The following is a 19,087-nucleotide window of genomic DNA, read 5'->3' on the forward strand; positions in this document are numbered from 1 at the left end:
AGAGGGCAATGGAAACAGACGGTGGGCTAGAGCAGATGACCTGTAATGAAAGCCTCAGGGAACTGAGCTTGCTCAGTCAGAACACTTAACCTTAATCTCTGGAAGGTTCCAAGGCCCGAGTTTCCAATGTCCTAAAGAACTTGATTGGAATTCAGTGTTGACATTGCTTTTGACGGGAAGTTGGCCCAGGCAGCCTCTGAGAGACCCTTCAACATAATTAATTCTACAATTTGATGGTGGAATTTTTTTCTGCTCCATTTCAGAAAGCGGTATTTTAGGCAGGAGTTCAATATTTGACTGTGAGAATTGGGAAGAACCTCTATTGATAAAAAGTGATTGCTGCCTTTAAACTGCAAGTTCTCCCTGACATAAATCAGTTTTGGTAACCCTTACTAGTCATTAGTGCTTCAGTAGCTGGGTGGCAGGTAAATGCTACACAGAAAAATACTGCTTAAAAGTGTGCTTAAACACAGTACAAACTGTCTCACTTCTGCTTGATGCTCTTCTGCCTGAAGTGCTGGAGCAATGGTGTCAAGTTGGCAAGACAGTAAAGACCAGAGTTTCTGTAAGGATGACCAGCATGTTTTTATCACATTTGAGCAAAGCCTATCTCCAGAACATTATCCATTTTTCTCTGAAAAAAAAAAAATTAATGAGAAAAGATTAAAATATTTGTGTTCAGTATGTTTCCAATTTTTTACAGAACTTCAGAAAACAGAGCAGTTGGAAAAAAACTAAACAACACAACCAGAAAAAAACCCCATAAGATAAATTCTTAAATTCTGTAGCATTTTGTCTCTTCCATTAGGATATGGAAGGATCAGGTAGCATCGACCTCTTAAGTGAATCAAGAATTCCCAGACCAAGGGAACCAAAGGTGAGTGGATGTTTTAAGGGAGGGGAATATAAATTGTTGCTGAGTTGTTTGGTTTGTTTTGGGCTTTTTTCCAAACAAAAGTTTCCTCCATTCTGCTCTTTGGAGTCAGCTATATTCAAATGGAGAGAGTCACTACATTCAAATGGATTCACTTGCCCTAAAATGTCATTAAAATAACTGTGTCCTCCAAAGAGTCTGAATTTCTCTGACACCTCATTAGCTAATGTTTTTTTTTATTCTGCTCTGGTATATTTTTGATATATCAAAGGGTGAAATAAGGGTTTTATGTTATCTAGCTCTATGTTTCTCCCTTCACCGTAATAGATTCCTTTCTCTTATATGAAAGTGACTCACACATATGAAGATTAAACTGAAATGTTATCGTTTGACAAACAAATGTGCGTAATACAACATGCCACTTTAAAACTAAAAAATTTTTCCCAGTAGTGTGGAAGCAATGTCACAGAAAAAAGCAATGCTTTTTTCTCCTTAATTGTGTCTCAGGAGACTTTTTGCTAGTGTGGACCACTTCAATCATCAAGTAGGGAATATGGGAATATAATCTATTGGTATCAACCAGATCATTTGGATTTATTGTCATTCTTAACAATAGCAGGAGTTCCAGTGGTTTAGTCTGGCAACAAGAGGAGACAAAGGCACGATCCAGTAGCTACTTAATGAGTCTCTGAGGGGCAGCTGCAAGTATGATGGAGCTGAACTGTTCCTTGGAGTGCCAGATGGTTCAGCAAGGGACAGTGGTCACAATTGGCAGGTTGGGATGTTCAGGCTAAGCCTTAGGAGACGACTGTTCACTAGAAGGTTGGAGCAGTTGCCCAGAGAGGTTGCAGAAGGTCTGGTCTTGGAGTTATCAAGGCTTTGCTGGACAGAAACATGGCTGACCTGATCTGAAGCTGGTGACAGTTCTGCTTCCAGGGAGTGATTGAATTAGATGGCCTCCACAGGCCTGTACAATCCTATGCCTGTGATTCTGTGAATCATCAGACACTGACTGAACACTGAAGGCAGGAGTGACTTTGAGCAGCACTTTACTGTGTTGGTTTAAATTACTAGTAATTGTGAGTCACTGAAACTGTAGCTGATAGCTTAGAGAACTTTGCCCCCTCTTATGTCTTTTCCTAGATACTAAAAATAGTACAAAAATACAGTTACAAAAATAAGTATTGAATCTGTTCGCTGAAACAAGAAGGCATCCACAAGCAGGGCTAAAGTTCCACATTCTGACCTGCCTTAGTCACAGTCTTACTTTCACATTGGTTTTATAACAGGCATTGTTTCCAAGTCACTCAGCTATAAATATTCAAAAAATGTCTTGTTGCAGTTGAACAAAATTTTCATATTGCTGGTTAATTACTCTGCAAAGTTTGAGTCAGTACAGAAGAGAGATGAGAAAAAGGAGATAAGAAAAATAAGAATTTTGCTGAAATTATGAAAATGCTTTTACATACTTACTGGTACTGGACTATCAGCCATTTACACCTTATCACAACTCCAGAGTACCCAGTGGTGCTGAAGTGAAAACTGAGAATCTGCTTCAAAGGGGGTAGCAACTCAAAACAGCTGAGAGATAAATTACATTTATTGGCACTGTCTTCATATCTGTTGAGATTTCTATTAATCTTTTATCAGAAAATAGTAATTGGGTTTTAAAGGAGAAATATAATTTTTTTCTGACAGCTCAGTTCTCGTTTCCAGGGTTTCTATTTTTTTCTTCCACAGATCAGTGTAGTTTCATTGGTGTTTTCTCATTATTTAGTAATTCCATTTATATTTGCCTTCATGTTCCAGATAAAGACAATTCAATCACTTTGTCAAATTCCTTTCTCTTCCATTCAAATTTCTACAATGTCCAATAATGAACTGTTGTCCATTTTACCATCAAAGAGCCATAATTGTTCTTTGCAACCCATGTCACCATATAGAGACAAGAGGAACTTGAATTTCCAAATTATTTTTGAAACAAACCTTTTAGGAAACTGCTTTTAAACTTAGCAAGACTGTGCTGCCTCTAAACTGGTAGCATATCTTAATTTTAGTCAAGAATGCAAATTCAAAAAACTGTAAGCAGTTGAAAGCAATACATCACAACAAATGCTAAATTTGGACGAATTTATTTCTAATATTTTCTAAAAATATGTATTGTATGCAGTGACAGCACTGAAGTTGTATTTGTAAGAAAAGGTGCATTTTATTGCTCTCCATTAACACTACCGGTCTCCAGCATTGTTTTTGTAACAGTTGCGGTAGCGAGTTACATTTTTTTTCTGAAAAAAATTTATTTTTAAGTGCCATGTGGATTTACAAGTAAATTTTTATAGGGTTCTGCAGGAAGACCTGGACAGCGTGGACCATTAGGACCAAAGGTAAAAATATTTGAAAGATAACCTATATTGCTTTAGCATATTTTTTTCTTTTATTTTTTATTTCTACATTCCCAGAATTTGCCTGAACATAATAGCTTTCCTTTAAGATTCATATACGGATTAAGCTGGGACAAATTTTGTTCCCATTTGCACTGGATGTCTATGCAGATTGTGTATTATTAAAATTATTTCACATCCAACAAGAGCAGTGAGTAGATACTAACTGGGCTATTACATTCCATCACGTCTTTGTTAAATTTTTTTTGGACATCTGGCATTTTCTCTTTTTGCTCATTTATATATCACTCTGGTCTCAGAGAGGTTACATGTATGCTGTTGAAAGAGATATCTGCATGAGGAGGCCTTCTGATCCCAGAAGGTGATAGGAAAACATTCTGGAAGGCGCTGGGGGGAAGAAGGGAGGAGCAATGACTATTTTGCCTTGGTTTTATTTGAGCTTAGATGTGCCTGAATTTTTGCACTTTGATGCTGCTACTGGTTGTGTAAACGATGAGGCAAAAAATGGAGAGATGAAAAATCACAGAAGAGGGCAGATTTGCAGAATGGGTGTTTAGACGGGAAAAGGCTTTTCCTATTCCTATGTAAAGCTCGACTACCACTCAGGGTAACAGTACAGCATGACAACATCTTAAATGTGAAGTTAAAGAAATTTAAGGTCTTCATTGCCCTGGGAAATAACAGTAACATTGAAAGAGCAGGAAGTGGAAGATGAGAAGTGGCAGTGCCTATCCTCTCACTGTGAACTTTTCACCTGAACTTACACCCAGCACTAATCACTGACTGCCCATTGCCAGCAGTAGCTGCACACACCTAATTCATAGCACAACAGCCACCAAAGATCTGGCCAGCCCCCTCTGTCTAAACTCTGTAAAGCTCAGCTTCTAGGGCTGAAAAAAAGTCCCTCCATAGTGTACTACTCCTGCTGCTGCTGGAGCACATTTCTTATGAGTGAAAAAAACACAATTTGCACAGCACGTCTTGGTGAATGATGCTTGCAGGACTCGCAAGAATAGATGTGCTCTCACATGATGCTGCTCTGTGCACATGTGTAGGTGCCAAGTCTCCATGCTGACTGATTTTTTTTTTTTAAGAAGTTATTCTCTGCCCTTAGCTAGAAATTTTGTATCTAAGAAATTCTGCTTCACAAAGATTTCAGAAATTGAGGTAGCAAGATTCCTAGGATTTAGGAAATGGGCTGGAGTGGTATAGATAGTCATAAACCTTGGCCAAGAGACCTCACCATCACCTTGGTTTAATCCTGAGTCATTCTTCCCCAAGATACAGGAGAAACTGAAAGGAACATGCCTGACATCTTACAAAACCAGGTATACTATGGCAGAATTATTATAAAGTGGTTATAATACACTATCATTCTCATGGGGATGCATTTTACACCCACTTTTCATGATTATAAATGACTTCACTAGGCAACAGTGGCAAAATACAACAACCACCCACTTCCCAAAACCAAGATCTAATGCATCACGAGGAATTGAAGGATAGTTCTGTTTCATGTATCTTTCATCCTTCAAACGCCCCAGACAAGTACAGCTGTCAGAGAAGACTAGCTATGATCAAATTTTTTCTCTTTCCTAGCAAGTAAGCATGGATCAATCCAAATTCTGCTTTCACTTTTATTATTATGAAAAGTGGTTTTCGTTAAAAAAGAGTCTAGAGTCTTCATACACTCTTGAATATATGAACTCCCAAAAAGCAGTAAGCATAAACATAACATTTGAGGCAATGGCTGATTATCCCAGTTTATATTCTCTGTCTCCAAAGAAATAAACTGAAGTAGATGTTCTCTGTCTGTTAAAAAATTGAGGAACTGTGTCTACTCAGGGCTAAAATCCTGCAGAATCAGTCCCAAAGGTGGAACAGTGCAATGTTCATTATTTCACTCATGGTTTGACACAGTGCCTGGGGAGGTGGAGAGAGCAGCAGTGTGAGAGGACTGTGTTAGCTGGTTTGGAGGAAGACAGTGAGTCCTTTGTTGAGGCGCAAGGTCATGGCTGCAGTGGTAGAACTGGGGAATGTTACCATGAGCTGATTTCAGATGTCAAAATGAGGCTCCAGGAAGATGGCTCGGTTGATGCTCAGCAAAAATAATGAGTCATGACCACAAACTTCAGATGTGGGTGGCAACTGAGTGATTAAAATCTCAGAATAAAATCACAAATGTATACCGAGCAACACTTTACCAAAAGTATGCCATACTTTTTCTGAGTGTTTTACTCCATTGGGTTCCTTTGTTTTTAAGGAAAGTAGCATACATGTTTAAAATCCTTGCAATTACAGCTCACTTTAATACTTGAGCCCTCCTGTGTCTCTGTTTCAGGGAGAAAGAGGCAATATAGGTCCCCCAGGTTCAAAGGTGGGGAGTTGATTTAAGCTGATCTAAAACCTCAGTTGTTTCTTTTCATCTCTTCATGCCCTTAGTGAATGCACTTAATGAACATTTCTTGCTCTGTCAGCATATTAAAGCCCAGGGTGGCTTCACAAACCCCTTTCTCTGGTGAGTTGTGAGTATCAGGAGCCTGTATAACCTAGTGCTTACGACTTCTGTCTAAAATGTGGTTAAAATTGTGTCTAAAATTGCATCTCAAAGGTGCTTGTCTTTAAAGGCATCTTGCGAAGCCCTGCACATTTTCACCAGAAGGAAGATAAAAATCAGCAAAGCTTAGAAAATTCACTTCCATGTGCCTCTGTTCCTTCATATGGTGGTGTGTAGCTCTCACCCCACCCCAGAGCATCCCACAGGTCTGTGCTACAGTCGGAGACTCATGTCTGTCTTAATCCCTGCCTGTTCTGCTTTGAACTCCTCTTGGAGCCCTTCCCAAAACTCCTGTTTGGGACTGTGCTGCTCCTTGCTGGTCCCTGGGTGACCTGAGTGTCTTTTGCAGCCATAAGCCAGCAGAGAGCGCTGATGTGACTCATAGAAAAAATTTTAAAATGAAAATAAAATAAAATAAAATAAAATAAAATAAAATAAAATAAAATAAAATAAAATAAAATAAAATAAAATAAAATAAAATAAAATAAAATAAAATAAAATAAAATAAAATAGCCTTCTCCTGCATTTGGGACAGCCTTGAAATCAAAATTTACTCTAGGAAACAAGATAAATGCAGTTATGCTTGATAAGTGTTTACAAGAGTATTATCACAGTCTTCTAGCAGCATCTGCTTGTTTATTTTTTAAAAATACCAACAATGTAGCAGGACTCTTCTTGCCATAAATTCCATCTGCTGTGCATATTATGAGTGTTGTCATTTCACATAGATATTTGTCAGCATGATAATTAAAGCTGATGCATTGACACACAGGACAGTAGTTTAAGTCTTATTAACCAGTTTGAGACTATGGAATATTTTATTTATTATTCCTACATGTCCTTTCTTCTGAGGTCCTTGTTCTACTAATTATTATTGTTTTATGTGAGAGTGCATTTGAAATATGTGTATATTTTAAGTGGAGTGACTACAGGATTATTTTGAAAATAAGCAATTTATCCCTTTAACCCTCAAACTAAAAAAGATATTTGTTCTCTTGTACCTGAGCAATAAGCTACATTCTTAAAATATGATGGGAATTAGAAATAAGGATGTCTCTGGATACATCAGTTGCATTAAAACATCTTACCTATCCTGAATCTTTTCTTCCCATTTAAATTTCATTAGGAAAATGAATGGGAGAAAATTTTCAGCATTTTTAATGGTAGGAAGCTATCCTGCAAGTATCAACGTGCCTGAAATTACAACATTCTGTTGCAGAATAGCTGTTGTTCCAAGGTTATTTCCTCTGCCCATTTACGTTTGCTGCAGATAGATACTTATAATTTTCCATAAGCACTTGAGAAATTTATGTCCCAAGTACCATTGTTACTGCTCATGCAGATACCAAAATCCCAGTAGCTGCTTTGATGCCTAAATTCCATTACCAGTCAGACACCCTTTATCCTGTAAAATTGTTTATAAAATGAAAAACAGAGTACTTCTGAAATCATACTTTATTCCTGACCCACGTGCTTCACTGATCACTGGCAAAAACAGAAATAGCAGAAATGTCCTTTCTTAATGAAGCAGGAACATTAAATCTCTTATGGTGGTACTATCTACTGTTAAAATCCAAAAAACATTTTCTTCAAACAGAGCAAAAAGTTGGAAACAAAACAGTATTTTCCAAAAACAAAATGAAACAAAAAAAAAAAATCTCCAGCATATTAAAAAAAACCTTCAAAGCAAAAAAAAAAAACAAAAACTAAAAAAACCCCTCAAAACCACATACAAAACAAACACGCAAAAACCCCACCAGAAAAACAAGCTAACAAGAATAATTGTTCCTTTGGATGAATCATTAGGCTGCTCTGTGTCATTTCCTTTGCTCTTTCATATGATGCAGAGAAGAACAGATGCAAAAAGTGTAGCTCACTGTTTATCTGGTCTTTAAGAATTTAGAACCTTCTTTTATCCATTTTTCTCAGGGCAAACTGCACTATCCTTAGTGCTTCTGTTTTTCCCATAGAGCAGAGTAGCTGTCAGACTCCAGCAGTCATATCCAAATACAGCAGGGGGTGGGTTTGCCCCACATACTGGCTCCTGTCTACATCCAATGCCAATGTCTACATCCCTTCTCTTCTCCAGATTGACAGTCACTTAACTGAAGGGTGGAAATAACTCATCAAATGTATTTTGAGGGAAAGCAACAAAATTCATCCTTTTGCTAAGCAGGGTTGGAAGCAGTGAAAAACTATTGAAGCTGCAGAGGAAAAAAAGCCATAAGCCTGCTCTGGAGAGGGGGAAAGAGCAGGAGGAGTGGAGAGAGCAGATGAATAATGAGATAATGTGTCTCCCCCAAACCTGCCCACCAGCCCGTTCAGAGCCATATTGTGACCCTCCCCAGTGGCAGCCTCCTGCTTGTGTAAAACTGAATGTTTAGTGAGAATAACTGTGTGTTCTTTGTGGCAGGGGATGCCAGGCACAGATGGAAAACCAGGCCTTCCTGGCATTGCTGGGCATCCCGGAGAAGTGGTAAGTAGGGTTATCACCCTCTCTGATCACTGACGCACACTGGCTCCCAAACCTACCTCTTACAGGTCAGCAGGATCAGCGCTTGCTAGCAGAGTGTGAAGAGCTGGGGCTGTGTTTGTCCTACGTAACCTGGAGCAGTTACCTCAGACAAAAAACACAGAAGCAGACTGTACCTTGCCCATGCCTCCCTCATCAGTCAGAAGAGATACAGGCATCTCCAGAGGCTAGTTCTGATTTCTCAATGCTCCTTCTGCTTTTAATTACTCAGCTCTGCCTTTAATTAGAGGAAAGCCAGCAGGCTCATAGGTGATTTTAATGTATTTCTCATGCTTAAGACCCTCAAGGATTACAGTGTGCTTTGCTTGGGAAGTCCCACGACTCATCCTCTGGCACTTTCCTCTCACTTGTGCCAGACAAGCATCTGCATTTCCAGCACAGGGAGTTCTACAGAGGGGCTGATCAAGCTTAGATATAAACTGCCAGAGAGATGACAGTTTAGCTTCCCTGTCTTCTCCTGTCTGGTCTCCTGGGAAATCCTGGGCACAGCTGATGTGGTCGATGCTGGAAAAGGACAGCACAGCCAGAGATGGCTGATTTCAGTGCAGTGAAAGAAACTTTCACTGGATTAATTCCCAGCTAATGAAATGTTTTGTGCCCATTGTAACTCTAGTTGTCTGTGAACTCTGTCAAAGTTCTGGGAAATACTTTTAACCATCAAACCTTCAGAAGATCTGAGTTGAAACTAGTTGGCCCCATGTGTGTTTTGAGAGAGCTGGGAATTGATCGTTCTGTACATGAAACTCACTGCTGTGCTTTTTGTGAAGCAAGGGAGAACACATTTCATAATTTCCCCTTTTAGATCACTTATGCTCTTTTTTTTTTTTTTTTTTTTTTGTCACCTGAAGGGTCCGAAAGGAGAGAAAGGTGACCCAGGACCTCGGGTGAGATTATGTGGATTTCACTCTTCGAGAAACCTATATGAAATGTAGTGCTTAGTGTATGGGTTTTCCACATGTAATGCTTTTGAAATAGGGTGAACCAGGACAGGATGGGAACAGTATTGTGGGACCACCTGGACCACCAGGACCACCGGGACCAGTCATAGCAATACCTGAGGTAAGTGTGCATGTCGAGCATTGAGGTCGGTAACTCCCCTTACAGAGAAGAGGGCACAAGTAGTTAACACACTGGCAATTCTGCTGCTCACATTCAGGTCATAAGTCTATTCCTCAAAACAAAAGAACCTCAATATGTCTCTGTATCAAATTATTTAGTTTTGAAAATGTTAGATTGGAAGAAAGTGGGTAAAGAGCTTAACTGCAAGAGTTGTGAGATCATATTGAGCATCTCGCACAAACTCTTTAGGCGATTTCTATAGAAGTTGTGAACATGAAATAGAAACCAACAGAGAAATACAAAACTGGGAATATTTAACACAGCATAGCACCTGAGGCGCAACAGTATGTAGGGGAGAGTAATTTCCTGATAGTTGTCCGCTATACAAACCAGAGCACTGACTCTGGAAGAAACAAAGAGTAAAAAAATAGAATCCCATAAAAAATCTCCAGTGTGCTTTAGATGCAGGTATATTTTCAGTTAGTTTTGCTGTGTGTACATCAGCCTTTGCAAAAATAGTACTATATGCAGTAATGAAGGATGGAGGTTAGGATGAATCCCACTCGGAGCTAACAGCAAAATTCTTAGTAGTTGGCCTGGTGTAATAACATTAAGATCTGGAGGAACTGTGAGTGACTGCAGGAAACTTCACCTCTGAGAGGTGGAGGTGCCTAAAACAGCCAGACGTGTCCACAGGAATACATATAAGGGCAGTAAGAAGTGTTTTGTAATTGCAAGAGAAAATGCCCAGCTGAGAAATCTGTGTTGAGGGCTTGGCACCATCATTATCATAAAGCTGAGCTACACATAACCTTTTTTGAGTGAAACAACTGGGCTTCCAGTTAAGCTTCTGCTACCAATAGCAAATATAGCATTAATTTTCATCCCATAGGCCACATCAGCCATCTCACCCGTCCTACCTGAAGTGTTTTTTCTTTACTGACTTTACTGGGAATCCATGCAGAATACTAGGATCTTGGATCCTGAATCTTGGATGAGCAGAATTATAGACTTAGAATTATAGAAATGTTGGTTGTGGCCGAAGTCCTGCTCGTAGTGGGACTGTCAGCAGCTCTACACTTTATCTCAATTCTGTTGGAGTTCCTGGGCAACTGCTCAATAGCTGTGATAGAAATGCTGATGTAAAATTCATGTTCTTTCTCACAGCCCTGCCACGATGCCACCGTGGGACCTTAATTCTTATCAGTGACTAAACAGCTCTGTTTGCAGAAAAAATGAACCTCAATGTGTTGCTCCATAGTTCATTAACACTTGAAAAACCACTAGGACAGCCTCAGAGGTGGAACAGTACATATAAAGAACATAAAAAGATTATTGAAGCTGACATAAACTAATGACGCTTGCTGGAGGCTGCATGGCTCCCTATGTACACTAGTCCCAGTCCATGCACCTCTCAAACATGTAGCTATGTCTGAAGAAACCTAAAGTGCATCCTCTGAATCCTCCTGATCCCCTGTATGAACTACTTTTACCATGTATTACAGAAATGTATAGAGCCTGGTAGAATCTGTATAGCTTTAGGTGTATTACAAGTCCATACAGAGTCCCATTTCCTTCTCTAAGTACTTTCGGGTTTTAGAAGTAAGCTCCTTTAAGAAATTGAGAGCATTTATGGCTTTATATACATTTGTAATATAGATGTTCTGGGGAGGTACATCAACAGCTGTCAAATCCTCTGTATTGTTAATCAGAAGATTTCTCTGAGAACTTGGTGTACTGTATTTTGATACAGTTAATGAAACGTGTGGGGAAGTATACGTCACTATGTATGACATTGAATTCTTCCTGTCTCACAAATGTTTGTGTAAGAACAGGACATTTGTTTGCAGTAAGTTTGCTGAGATAGACATTAAATTATCCAAGTGTGTTTTGTTGACTCAGTCTCTCATCTTTCATAGTAAGCTTTCAATATGGAAAAGAGCTATTGTAAGCAGACCTATCAATTGCAGTTGGAATTGCGGAACTAAAATAAATAACACTGCCAGCTGTTGTAATATAGATATTGGCTTGATGTAGATAGAGCAGCAGAGATCAGTGATCGGGGTAAACCACAGGGCACTTAGATTACTCTCCAGGTCAGGGTCATTCATTTAACCATCGTGTAGCCAAGAACCATACTTCTTGGGCTACAGAAGTCCAATGGACTTATCCATCAAAGTTGGAAGGAAGTTTTCTTAAGGGCTATGTGGCTACAACTAAACCAATTTTATGTAGCTTGACAAAAAAGTAAGCAAATCAATAGTTAGTTCAGTTTCAGCACTGTTGAAATATTTAGAGCTGACCTGGACAGCTGTGGCTCAGGGCCAGGCCTCACCAGTGAGCATCTGGCTGATAGCACATTGATGGAGCTGCACTGAAAAGTCGACCTTGGTTTCTTTCTCATTTCACCTGGCCCCCTATGTGAATGGAGGGGATATGGTTCCTTCAAGAACCACTTCTCATACCATGAAAATAAGTGTTAGGGGAAAACTGAGGTCTGCAGTGGAACCCATCCATATCCAGGCTTCTGCAGTTGCCACCAGCAATGTGGGTCTCAGAAGCTTCCTGTCCTTACTGCCTCTTTTGTTGCCTCCTGTGATTGATCAGGAAGTCTGCTCTGACTCATCATGTTTTAAAAAAAAGTGTTCCTCTGTTTGCTGCTGCTTGATATTCCAAAACACTAAAATCAATATTTCTCATCCTATATTGACTCTTTCCCTCTTTCAGAGCATAGTTGCTGATACTCAGTGCATTTTCATGAGTGGAATCATGATAACCAGAAAACCATAATATTTGTTGCTATGATTTTATCACACAAATTTAGTTTGGTATAGTACAGAAGTAATTTTGAATAGAGAAATGTTATTGGATTTAAATTTCAAACCTTTATTTTTATTGGATTTAAATTTCAAACCTTTTATTTTTAAACCTTTATTTTTGGCTGGCACTATTTACCCATAGTTTAGGTAGAAGAAACAAAAGTCACAAAGAAAGGTTAATGCTGAAGGTGTAAAGCAGATGTCAAAAGATTTTGTTCAGCCTGTCTTTCTATAATTCTGGTAAGGCCAGAATTTCTATAATTCTGACAAGGAATTTCTATATTATAGAATTTCTATAATTCTGACAAGGCCTTTTGGATGCAAAGCTGAAGCTTTACTTATAAACGAACCCAGACAATCATCCTAAAATATAACAATGAAGAAAATATGGGAAGCAATGTTGTCCTTAGTATTATAGTTAGCACTTTCTGAACTAATTCAATGTGTTGAAGAGTTATATTACTGGATTGTTGTTATTAAAGCTGTTTGCACATCCAAACTCAAAGCTGAATAATTATATACCTGGAGGAGGTTGTGAAGAGTGCAATCTTTTCCTCTAATCATCACTCTTCTACCTTTTGTTTTCAAATGTTCTTCAGCATTATGTACAGTTTTCTGACTTCCAATCACAATTTCCATTTGCAGATCAACTGTATGTGTAAAATATACAATGTGCCTGGTCCCAAACTCAACAAAGCCTTTGGGATTTTTTTCACTGACTTCAATATAGTTTGGATTGAGCCCACAAACAATGAATAATGAGTGATTCCACAATGAAAAGACCATGTAAACCCAGGGCTCCTGGACTTCTGCCACCAGATAAAGCAGAACAATTGCAGCAGCAGGACTCTTTTATTACTGTCATTAAAGTAGCAGTCCGTGTCCTGTTCCTTTTCTGGGCCATGTAAAACTGGAAATAGAGTGGGACCACGGGCATCATACTATCCCTGAAGAGTGCAGCAGAGTTCATGCAGTCTGGGAGAGGGAGTGCTGCCTGTAGGATCTAAACTCTATTTTTACTCGATTTTTGTAGAACATGAGGGCAGGGAGTAGAAAGAAGCACCCAGTAGAAGCAGCAAGCTTTAGCTGTATGAATTATTCAACATGACCTCAAAGTACAGAAAGCTGCCCATACACTTCCATGCTCAGATGACGATAGGATAGGATAGGATAGGATAGGATAGGATAGGATAGGATAGGATAGGATAGGACAGGACAGGATAGGATAGGATAGGATGGGATGTGTGATCTAGATTCGAAAAATAGTATTCAGAGACTCATAAGTGTATTGGAAGTGATCTCTGGAGGGCATATGGTCAAACCTCCTATTCAAAGCAATGGAGTTTCAAACTCAATTCCTGGATAATGTATTCATAACAAATGTTGGAAAATATTGTGGTCTGGTCATGTTGATCTACACATGGTTGCAGGCTGTAAAAGAGGCATTCAAATCTCACCAAACCTCAGTGACAACGTGTTTATTCATGGGCTAAGTAAATCCCTGCCACCTGAAGGCATGCCCTGTCCTGGAATTGAGGAGTCCTGGACCAGAGCTCCAAAGTTCCTGTCCAACTTCATTATTAGGATTCTGTAATTGAATTGTACAGAAATGCCTGGGCTAATGGGGAGCTCACCATAGGAGCTCCATAGGATAGGAAGTAGTGCAATTGCACTGTGCTGTTCAGGCATCCTGAGACTCGGTGCTGGGTGGTGCAGGAGCTGGTCGCCATCACAGTTTGGGGTTCCAGGCTAGTTTCAGACACAGCAGTGTGATCAGTGCTGACTTAGGAATCACAGCATGGTGCTGCATGGTGAGATGCAGACATGTCCAGAATATAATTAAAACTTCAACTCTGCAGCAGAGGATGAGTATGCTCAGACTGATTCCCCATCTTAGAATGCTAGTGACACACTGAAGCATAAAACCTCCATTTGATCCTTATCTTACTGAGGAGAAATGTCTTCAGGCTGCAAAATTTGGTGTCATAGCTTTCAAATTAAAAACATGACTCAGTTAATTAAATTTCTAAAAGCATTCTGAGATCTTTACAGAATAAACATAAAAGAAATTCTAGGTTTTTTTATTCCAGATGTATAAAGAAAATTAGAAGTAGAGAGCCTTTTCTGTCACCTTATTTATCTTTGGGGGTTTTTCACAGTTATAAAGAGATAATTTACCTTTCTAAAAATGTGTGTGAGCCTTAGATAAACCATTTGAAATAACCTGTTTCTTAACCCCTTTTTCAGTTACTTCTCAATGAGACTGATGGAATTTCTAATTTTACTGAAATTAAAGGACTGCTTGGGCCTCCAGTGAGTATATGCTGCTTTATTAAATCTTCAGATTTGCTCTATCTTCAACATCTTCTTTTGAGTATCAGCTTGAGATGAATTTCCTGTACTTTAGGATTGTGTTTCTGCTAACTTTAGCACCAAACTCTATGGAAGTACTTTCAGGCAAAACTCAGTTCTGTGTGAACAAACTACTTTTACACATTTGTATAAAATAAATTGGCTTATCTCTGATTCTGAACTATATGCTCAGAATTATAGAAATGTAGAACTGTTGCAAAAATAGAGTCCAAGATTGACATTTCTTCCAACTTTTTTTCCTTCTTGTTTTTCAAGTTACAAAGTATTGGGATAAAAAGTATTTTGCTCAGTTCTGCTTGAGACTTCAACTAGAAATGCTAGGCTCCTGTCTATTAGTTTAGTCTCACAAAAGTTATAGCTGTGAATGAAAAACTAGGTATTTCATAAGACAACAAAAGATGTGAAATTGAGGTTCTCTTCTAGCTGCAAAATAGTTCAGTCAAATACTTGAAATGCTGAATGCTTCTTGGTAATGATTTGAAGTTCCTAGGACTGGATCCAAAGAGAAATATACCTTTTCCCGTCATGGAGTCTATTCAAACTTTCCCAAAAGTGTTGCAATTTGCAAAATTTAACCACCACAAATTAAGCACCTTACTTTACAGCTACTTTAATTTGTGAATTCTAGTTTGTGTATTTAATTTTGTCTGTTTTTTTGTTGGTCAGCACAGTGATCTCCTCCACATTAAATCCCTGATGAAACAAAGAAAGTCAGAATGTTCATGGCCAATAGCAGAATTTCACTCTACATAAAGTTTGCAAAAACTTTGTATCTTATTATTACAGCTGCCCCAAACAAATATTTACTGAATGTGTCATTGAACTGGGAAGAAGGGCATTAGCTCCAGCAGCAGCTTGTAACCTTTTTCTGCTAGCCTAGCATGGATCTTTCCCACTTGTTAAACCATAGGACAACTTCATGTTATTGTGGCTGCATCCAGCCATGCTTATGAGTAAAACAGTTTTCATGGAGGGGTATTTTCATGTATTTCCCAAAGACCTGGTTCTCCTAATCCCTGAACATAATAGGATGCCAGGACAGTATGGGTCCCCTTGTGTGAGCTCTGCCATAGTACTTGCTACAGGTAATTCAAACCTTTGTTTTGTGATAGATGTTAGAGTCACATTCCCACAAAAAAAGAAGCAGGCTCTGTAGCTTGAAGAGCAGTTGCACTGAGAAAGATTTGAACCTCAGTCTCAAAGCTCTAACCCTTGTCAGGTGCAGTCTCATAGTGGATGGGGAAATAAACATTCTGCTGATCTGAACCAGAATTAAAGTGTCTCTCTGCAGTTGCCAAAGCAGGGTAATCTTAAATGTGCCCAATACAAATCCCCATCTGTGATTCTATTCACAGCCTATTACACACTCTGTTTTCTATCCAAAGACATCCATGACCAAAATGGGAAAGGTGAGTGGCTGCTGTGGTCTCTGTGCCAGCATCTGGAAAAGATTCAGAGAAGGCTGAATAATGGCTGCATGCCTTTCATATGTAGAAAATGTCTTCCTTTTTCAGTCTTTTCTGGATCTCTGCCTCACCAGTTTTTGAGAGTAAATGCTAAATTAGAAGCATAGGGTGTTGTGGAGGTTCACACCTTTACTGTCAATGGAATGAAGTTCTTAATTCAGTAGCAGATGAGTTGATATTCGCAAATCACACAATACATGAAAAATGCATATTCTGTTTTGCAAGTCTGTAATATGTGTTTGTAAGGATGTGGGTTTTTTAATTTTGCAGGGGCCAGATGGCAAGCCAGGTCTACCAGGATTTTCTGTAAGTATTAATTGCCTAGGATTTAAATGTATTTCCTAGGATTTTTAAGTATTTTTCAATACAGTTTAATATTTTTTAAATGTATCTTGTACACAATTTGCATGAAGTCTAATAAATTATCATAGAGGGTGCTGCAGGCCTTAGGAAGTTACCAACTGAGCTAGAAATTTATTCTGTCGGAAATGAAGTATATTCTGCTAGGCTCATCTCAGTTCTGTAGTTTAAATATGGGTGTAATTAATGGAAAATTACTACCTAAGGAAAGGCCTATGCTGTATAAGAGAAACAGATGGAACAAATGGAATTGTAAATGTTGTCTGCATGTATATGTATGTAACTGTGCTATTCCTCAGGCTTTTTTGTCACCACTACAGAATACAGGAAAGCCCTATAAGATGTTGCCTTTTTATTTTATCCTTTAGGAAATATTTATGATTTTTCAAAATAACATACCAGGGCTATCATATAATCATTTCACAACCATAGTATCAAAAGGTGCCTTTTGCTGTGCTACCTACCTATTGTGCTCAGACTGCCATGCAAACACGTTTAAGCATCTTCATCGATGACTTAGACATGGGACTTGGAGGGATACCAACTTTGCAGAGAGTACAAAATTGGGGAGTGCTGTTAACTCCCTCCAAGGCAGAAAGAGCCTGCAGAGATAGCTACATAAATCAGAGGGCTGAAGGATCACCAGCTGTATGATGTTCGACAAGGGAAAGGAGCACATTCTGCACGTGGGATGGTCACCCTGGTTGTGCATGTAGACCAGGGAATGAGATGCTGGAGAGCAATGCCAGGGAAAAAGACCTGGAGGTCCTGGTTGGTCTCAGGGTGAATCTGAGTCAGCAGTGCCTTGGCAGCCAGGAGGGCCAACTGTGTCCTGGGGGGCATCAGGCACAGCATCACCAGCCAGGCAAGGGAGGGGATTGTCCTGCTCTGCTCTGCGTTTGGGCTACCTTACCTCAAGTGCTGGGGACAGTTTTGAGTGCCACAATATAAGAAAGACATAAACTGTTAGAGACTGTCCAAAGGAGGCCTCTGAAGATGGAAAGGGCCTTGAAGGGAAGCTGTGTGAGGAGCAGCTGACGTCATTTGGTCTGTCCAGCCTGGAGAAGAGGAGATGGAGGGGAGACCTCATTGCAGTCAACAACTTCCTTGTGAGGGGAAGAGGAGAGGCAGACAGTGCTCCCTTCTCTGTGGTCACCAGTGACAGGACCTGAGGGAATGGCCTGAAGTTGTGTATGGGGAGGTTTAGGTTGGGTATTAGCAAAAGGTTCTTCACCACAGATTTGTTGGGCACTGGAACAGGCTCCACAGGGAAATGGTCACAGCACCAATCCTGACAGAGTTCAATGAGGGTTTAGACAATGCTCTCAGGCACATGGAGTGACTCTTGGGGTCAATGGGCAGAGCCAAGAGCTGGACTTTGATGATCCTTGTAGGTCTCTTCCAACCCAGAATACTCTGTGATTCTGTGATTATTTAGCTTATGACTTCAGAAGGTATTGTTCTAATTATTGTGTTCATATTCTGTGTGATGGGATGGAATTACTTTCCCTTGTTATGATAGTTTGACAGTTCAGAGCATGCATATGGTCTCAGGATCCTTTGTCTATTGCCTGAGAACAATTAAGCAAAAAAATGGGAAAGCTGACAAAAGGTGTTAACAAAATGCTGGCAAATTGCCCAAAATTCCACAGAAGGTTGCTTGCTGAGTCCTGAATGTCATGGGCTGCAAAGAAAGGGGGGAAAATCTCCTCAGACATACATTTCATTTGAAAAAAGCCGATAATATTCAGAAGATGGTATAATGAATTCTTGGTCTCTGTCCCTTATAGAATTTCTACAGACATGAAAATACCAGTCTTGGTCTCACCTCATGTCTTTTATTTATCTTTTGACAAATGCTGAAATTATGTAGACTTGAGTTTAGACCTTAGTGGGCAAAAAGAATGTTTCTGAGTGCTCTTGGAAGATTATAAAGTACAATTTGATCTGATGGGAATGCTTTCCCCACAAAGCCGATAAAGAAATAATCTTGTTTTCAAATAGATAAACTCTATTTCATATACTCTTTTTTTTTCTTTTTTTTCTTTTTTTCTTTTTTTTTTAACATACTGTTAAAAATACACCTTCAGAAATTCTGTTGAAAATCAATCTGGCTGAATGATCATGGAGAGAGGATTGAGTACAGAACAAATAGAGAATTTTAAGTTAAATTTCCACTCTTAATAATGTTTGCATATTTCCCTTTCTGAATGTATGTGTCATCTACACTGTGATAAACATCAGGTATTTTTCATTTTGGTCTTTCTAAAAGACTTTCCTTATGTGATATCTGGTTTAGGGAATAACTTTATTCAGAGAGCAATTGAGTCTTGTAAGAATTCTTAGATTGCAACCAGAGTGATTTAAGTTCAAGTTTGCCAGTAATTTCAAATTACATTTAGTAAAATAACCTAGTTCCATATTGTTCACAAATATCACTGTGAATTTATGTACTTGTTTTTGCCTAGGGCCCTCGGGGTCCAAAGGGTGATACTGGTTTGCCTGGATCACAAGGACCTAAAGGACAACAGGTATGAAAAAATGCATAGGGGAACGTATAGACTGAGAAATGTGTTAGATGACAAGTACTTAGTGACATTAGAAGTTTAATGATTCTAATTTTTGTGGGAATTGGGATTTTAAT

At 39.1% G+C, this 19,087-nt stretch overlaps 1 protein-coding gene across 2 annotated transcripts in view; it reads left to right on the top strand.

The window, feature by feature from the left end:
• The window catches only part of COL15A1 (collagen type XV alpha 1 chain), a 118,915-nt gene that overhangs the window by 71,337 nt on the left and 28,491 nt on the right, over positions 1 to 19,087 (top strand). For both annotated transcript variants that reach the window (XM_058825440.1, XM_058825449.1), the window contains 8 exons: positions 809 to 877; positions 3,214 to 3,258; positions 8,247 to 8,309; positions 9,215 to 9,250; positions 9,342 to 9,425; positions 14,492 to 14,557; positions 16,354 to 16,389; positions 18,912 to 18,974. In XM_058825440.1, the coding sequence (XP_058681423.1) occupies positions 809 to 877; positions 3,214 to 3,258; positions 8,247 to 8,309; positions 9,215 to 9,250; positions 9,342 to 9,425; positions 14,492 to 14,557; positions 16,354 to 16,389; positions 18,912 to 18,974 (462 nt within the window). The remainder of the gene's footprint in view (positions 1 to 808; positions 878 to 3,213; positions 3,259 to 8,246; positions 8,310 to 9,214; positions 9,251 to 9,341; positions 9,426 to 14,491; positions 14,558 to 16,353; positions 16,390 to 18,911; positions 18,975 to 19,087) is intronic.

The sequence above is a fragment of the Ammospiza caudacuta genome, chromosome 1 (genome assembly GCF_027887145.1).
Source record: "Ammospiza caudacuta isolate bAmmCau1 chromosome 1, bAmmCau1.pri, whole genome shotgun sequence".
In the NCBI taxonomy this organism is placed as follows: Eukaryota; Metazoa; Chordata; class Aves; order Passeriformes; family Passerellidae; genus Ammospiza; species Ammospiza caudacuta.